The sequence below is a fragment of the Malus sylvestris genome, chromosome 16, assembly GCF_916048215.2.
Source record: "Malus sylvestris chromosome 16, drMalSylv7.2, whole genome shotgun sequence".
Classification (NCBI taxonomy): Eukaryota; Viridiplantae; Streptophyta; class Magnoliopsida; order Rosales; family Rosaceae; genus Malus; species Malus sylvestris.
The window spans coordinates 3909163-3914970 of NC_062275.1; the positions used below are offsets into that span (position 1 = coordinate 3909163).

At 36.8% G+C, this 5808-nt stretch overlaps 1 protein-coding gene across 1 annotated transcript; it reads left to right on the top strand.

The window, feature by feature from the left end:
* Positions 1-809: 809 nt before the first annotated feature.
* On the top strand, positions 810-5380 carry LOC126608620 (squamosa promoter-binding-like protein 6). The gene is made up of 5 exons (XM_050276577.1): positions 810-971; positions 1705-2378; positions 3173-3309; positions 4115-4885; positions 5122-5380. The coding sequence occupies exons 2-4, from the start codon at positions 1756-1758 to the stop codon at positions 4879-4881; spliced, it is 1527 nt and encodes a 508-aa protein (XP_050132534.1). The 5' UTR covers positions 810-971; positions 1705-1755; the 3' UTR covers positions 4882-4885; positions 5122-5380.
* Positions 5381-5808: the final 428 nt, after the last annotated feature.

A 5808-nucleotide genomic window follows, 5' to 3' on the forward strand; every position in this document is an offset into this window, starting at 1 on the left:
ATACAAAGCCGATATACCTTTATTTTGACACCAAAAACCTAATTATGTTGTTGCTCACCTCTCACATGTCTCGCTCCCATCAATCAAATATGTACTAGTCGAAGAAATGGAAATTCTACCATTTGGTTGATGATAAATGTGAAATGAAAAAATAAAGAAAAAAGAAGAGGGATTGTTGTTAGGAATGAAATTCAGTTATTTAGACTTATTTTCACAAGAAAAAATAGACAGATGAATTGCTGTAAATAACCAATTCCATAATGAAGTTATTGACAATGAGATCAAATCTATGGAACTTACTACAATACGTACATATTCAATACAATTATCATTTGACAGTCATATATAATTCATGCGAAAATATATGCATATATATATTTGATACAATCACTATCTAACTGTTGAGATGATGATTATATTAAATATATGTAAATTGTAGACTAACACATGACGTTCAGGCACTAAAATGTAACAATTGAAAGTAAAATCCTTTTTTTATATATAAACTATTAACAATTTGGACCATTGATTAATTGATTGGATACAAATTTCACAACGTAATAACATACAAAGTACAACTTGATGAAAACACAAGTCAAATTCAAACCCAAAGATTGTAGGGGACACATAATTAAATGACTTGATTACCTTAATTAACTTTAACCCCAATTGTTTGGAGGGAAAAGGAACAAAGGGGAAAGCAAATCCTCCACTTTATCCCTGTAATAACTAGGAAAAGAGATGGACAAAAATGGAATTTTACATCAATTTAATTTTCAATTCTCAAAAACTACAAAAGACCTCGAGGCATGCTTTTGGTCAGTCGTTGATAAATCTGTTGACTCACAGTCACAGTGTATCTGCTTCGACCTCACCAAAAACCTGGAAATTGTTCTCTCTCTCTCTCTCTCTCTCTCTCTCTCTCTCACCACTCGCTCGCTTCGTGCCTTGATTCTTGTTGGTTTCAGTTGGTATGCAAAATCCATCTTTTTCAGATGTCTTTTTTTCATTTTATATATTCTGTTTGGTTCCCGAGAAACTGTAGGAAAACGAGCAAAAAATTTTCAACAGCCATTTTGTTTCCCATATATAATTTTTTAGTATCGAAAACCCACAAACGTGAAATGGGTATTATGTATTATTTTCTCTGCTTCTTCAAAAATTGAAAAAAAAAAAAATCATCTTTTCACTGCTTCTTCTTACTCGTAGTTTTTTTACAGAAAAATTTGAGCTTGGAATGCATTTCATTTTCTTTGGGTGATTTCAAATGTGAAAGTCCGTGGAAGATGTGATTCTATAATCTGGGTATATTTTGGTTTGAGTTCTGAGGCTCTGTTTGGTTGCTGAGAAAATCGATGAGAGCGAAAATATGGAATGAAGCATTAAACTTAATTATCTCTCAAAAATAAAAATAAAAACTTTCCCCTTTTTCTACTTTGTTCTTGTGATTGCTCTGCGGCCAAAAAAAGAAATGATTTTCTTGTTACTACTTAATTAGGGAAGCAATGGTTTCATCTTCTTGTTTGATGGGTTTGTTTAATTTCATGCGGTATCCTGGCTGTGTTTTTTTTTGGCATCTCTAATTTTTTTATTAATTGATGTTTATTGCTTTGATTGTTGATATTATTTGCATGCATTTCCTATTCTTGTGATTTATTTAGAAACGGAAATTAATGTACCTTTTGCTTTTGTGAATTGTGGTAGGAATTTAACATTGCTGCAGAATACTGCTTGAATTAGATTCTGTTTCTACCTATGGAGTCCTGGAGTTTTGGTTCAGAAGGGAAAGGGTTTTTGTTTCCGGAAGAAATCGATATACCAACTGATGCATTTTCAAGGAATACTAGAAAACCATTCCTGGAATTGGATGACAAAACTTGCTTTAATTTTGGCAAGGAATCAGTTGACAGGGTGGGGTTCATCGATTTGGGGTTCCCTGATAGTAACCAAGGAGTGGAAATCTTGAATGGTGTGGTTTGTAATGATTCTAGTTATAATTCTGTAGCTTCACCGAGTTGTTTGATTAGTTCAAGTTCATCTTTTGGTGAGGGGGAATCCGGGTCGAAGTTTTCAGGCCCTGTGACTGAATGTAGTAGTATGGATTCATCAATGATTGCTTTGAAGCTAGGGAGCTTGGCTGATAGCAGAGGTGGGCAGAATATTCAGCATTCGATTTCTACAGAGAGGTCGAAAAAAGCTGGCAATGGCACGAGGAGTTCGTACTATCCCGCTCCCACCTGCCAAGTCCATGGGTGTAACATGGATCTTACCTTCTCAAAGGATTACCACAAGAGGCATAGGGTTTGTGATGCTCACTCCAAGACTGCCGTAGTGATTGTTAATGGAATCGAACAGCGGTTTTGCCAGCAGTGCAGCAGGTTGTTTTTTTTTTTCTTTCTGAATTTTGCCTATGCATTTACCTTTACCTTGCTTGTTCTTAAATGTTTATAGAAAGTTATACTGGCATATGATCATAGGAAGATTAGTGTTAATTCGTTTCCTAATTTTGTATCCGGAATAAACCCGCGAATCCCAATTCTTATTTCTGAGGTTAAGTGATGACTTCCTTTGTTGATCATGATTTATGAGGAGTAAAAACATGTCAGTAAGAATATATGAAATGTAAAATAGAGTTGAGGAAAGTTATTTTGCAGATTCAGAGTTTCACCTCAATATTGGTCCTAGGATTTGGCACATAGTAGGATCTCATACGCATTGTGAGGGATCGCTTCCCAGACACTCCATTTGATGGTTGAAAATCGTAAGAAAAATATAATTCTTTCTCCACAAACAGAAGAGGAAATTTGTATCTTTTCGGTTCAACCTCAGCTTCAGCCTTGACCTTTATATAACCTTAATGAGATTCCATGCTTTTTTTTTTTCCTTTTCAAATGCGTTAGTGATACTCAAATAAATCCTAGGACTTTGATTGGACAGTGATATGATCTTCTCCCAGTCCAAATAGGAAGCTCTCTAACCTCTACACGTCTAAGATTCCGTGTGATATGAACTAAATGAGTTTTTTTGAGCTTCAGAAAATTCTAGTTTTATTTGCTCCAGTGTAGTTTTTCAACTTTGACATGGTTTTAATTGACATGTGATTTTGAATATCAAAGTGCTTAATTGTTACAAGTGGTTTGAAGTATGAACAAGGGAATTTTTCTGTGATTAGGTTTCATCTTCTTGCTGAATTTGATGATGTGAAGCGCAGTTGTCGTAAGCGCCTAGCTGGCCACAACCTTCGCCGAAGGAAGCCTCTACTAGATACCCTCGATTGTAAACCGCATAAGTTGATCCGGACATGTCAAGGTATGAACATCCCCGTATGTTCAATCTGCTTGTGACACGCCTCGCACTAACCCAGCTGAATTTATTATTTTCTTCTAAAATGTACTCTCTGTTCTTCTGTAAAACTGCCACAATGCTTACTAAGCTAGAACTTGACGGATTTTTCACCTATGGAACTTTCAGTAAGAAGGAAAAAGAAATCGAAAATGATCCATGTTACTTTGTCACAAGAGGACCAAACAGCCTTAGCATTTTCATAAGATCACAAGATTCTAGAACCATGTTTGATGCATATAGTTTCATAAAAATGGTAATGGAACAGCCTTGCTGCCTGAGCATGTCTGTGGTTGGAATTTAGAGATAAGAGAAGATAACTTTTATGCTATTCTTTTCTCCCACTACATGTCTTTACCTATAATATGCTATTTTGAAAGAAAAAAACCTTTTGAGCTATCAAGGTTAAAAGGGTGTGGCTACATCAGCCACCCACAGAGGTTCTTTCAATTCTCTCCAGCCAGAGATTTTTGTAAAGTTAATTTTGGAGCTTCTAAAAGGAATGCACTAAGCACAAATCGGCATTAAGGATTAAAGCATGTGCAAACAGTATCATTCTCAAAACATTCGATAAGAACATAATAAAAAGGCACTTGTTATGCAGGTGAATATATATCTTCTGTCTAGGAATCCACATTCATACAGGAATCGTTTATAAAAGTATCTATCTTAAAACACTCAAGAAGTATATTTGATCTGTAGAGCTAATTGCATGATAGGATGACTTCATGAACTACGTTTTTTACAGTTGGCTTTTATATGGTATTTGCAGGAAACGGGTATATGGGAAGTTCCTTCCCGAAGGGAACACCCTTTGGTTTTTCGGATATACTTCCAGATGGCTGCATTCTGCATCCAGAATATGAACAAGCTAAGCAATATGGAAATGTCAAATCTGAAGACAGGTCAACCTACGGTCAGTCTGTAACACCTATACCAAACAGGCAGTTTATTCCAAAATCATTCCACCATCTGCCTGGCCTTGGCGAACAGTTTGCTCCAGGAACTCCCTTGTCAGGAAATGAATACTCTGTCTTTGATACAGCATCAAATGCTCAGAAAGCATTTGGGGCTTCAAACTCCAGCTGTGCTCTCTCTCTTCTGTCAGCTCAATCGCATAACTTATCAAGCCATTCAGCCGGAGTTCAAGTGCCTAACCCCCTGGTCAATCAAAGAGCCCATCACTGTTATGGTCAACTTAATGAAAAGACTTCGAGGGTAAACTCCATGGAAAATTGTGGACGAAACAGGTCCTACCCGTTTAGTAAGAAATCTATGGGAGCCAACCACATGGAATCAGTAAACATTTCTGATTCTAGTCATGCTGCTGACTTCCAACTTCACACAGACAGAGCTTATCATGTGTCAGATTGCTTGAGTGCCAAGTATTGTGTTTCTCCTGAACGCGGAACAACTTTTGATTTGCTGCAATTGTCATCACACCTTCAGAGAGTGGAGCATGAGAGGAACTTTCTCCAAGTAAAGCAGGAAAATGGAAAATTCTACTGTTTCCCGACAGGCATGCAAGCAACAATGTGATTATGTAAGTGTTTCCACTAATTAAAATCTCTGTCCTTGTTTCTTTTTTCACACCTTGTCAAGCATTCCCAGCTTGAAAAGGTCATCCGAAATCAAGCAGCAGCATAATAGAGATAAATGTTGTATACATTAGGGATGAAATAAGAACCATGAAATTGCTGGCTACATCTCCACGTTTATGTAACTTTATGCAGGATATTCGTGCGGATTCGATTAAAAACGGTGTTAACGAATGTGCAGGTTGCTGGAGGCAGTTTGGATCTTCAGCATCAGAATTCCAACATTTCCACAGAGGCTGGGAGAAACTTTAGATACCAGTGGTAGCAACACTCTATTCCGAAAGGAAAATATAGCTATCTAGTTTTGATGTGGTAAGCTGGATTTTTGTAAGTTGCTATAGATGCCTTTATGTTTGTTATCTGCAAACTTTTACGGTAATCCAGTGATTTAAGATATTATTACGCTATCTTTGGTTCAATGTACTGTGATTGTGTTCAAATTGCACCTCTTCTCTCTCTCTTTGGGCATATGGATAACTGTGGTTGATTTTGTGGAAGATATCATGCCTGATCATCGAGAAATTCTAAGCTGCAACCGGGATGTAATCCCACACTAATATCACTCTGATCACGTAACATATACTTAAAAAGTGCACTATCCGTCCAATAGAGATTGCCAACTGATGAATTAGTGACACGAGTGAATCTCGAGTTAATTAGCTACATTTATATATATATATATATAAGGAATCAGTTGATGGCGAGGTCATGGCAATCCAGCTTTTCGGGGGTTGGGAAGACTAAGGGCTGATTTGGTATTGATGTGCTTTGAAAAAAAGCTGCTGTGAGAATAAGCGGCTGTGCTGTGAGAATAAGCGGCTGTGAAATAAATCAACAGAGTGTTTGGTAAACTTTTTTTGTAAAAGTG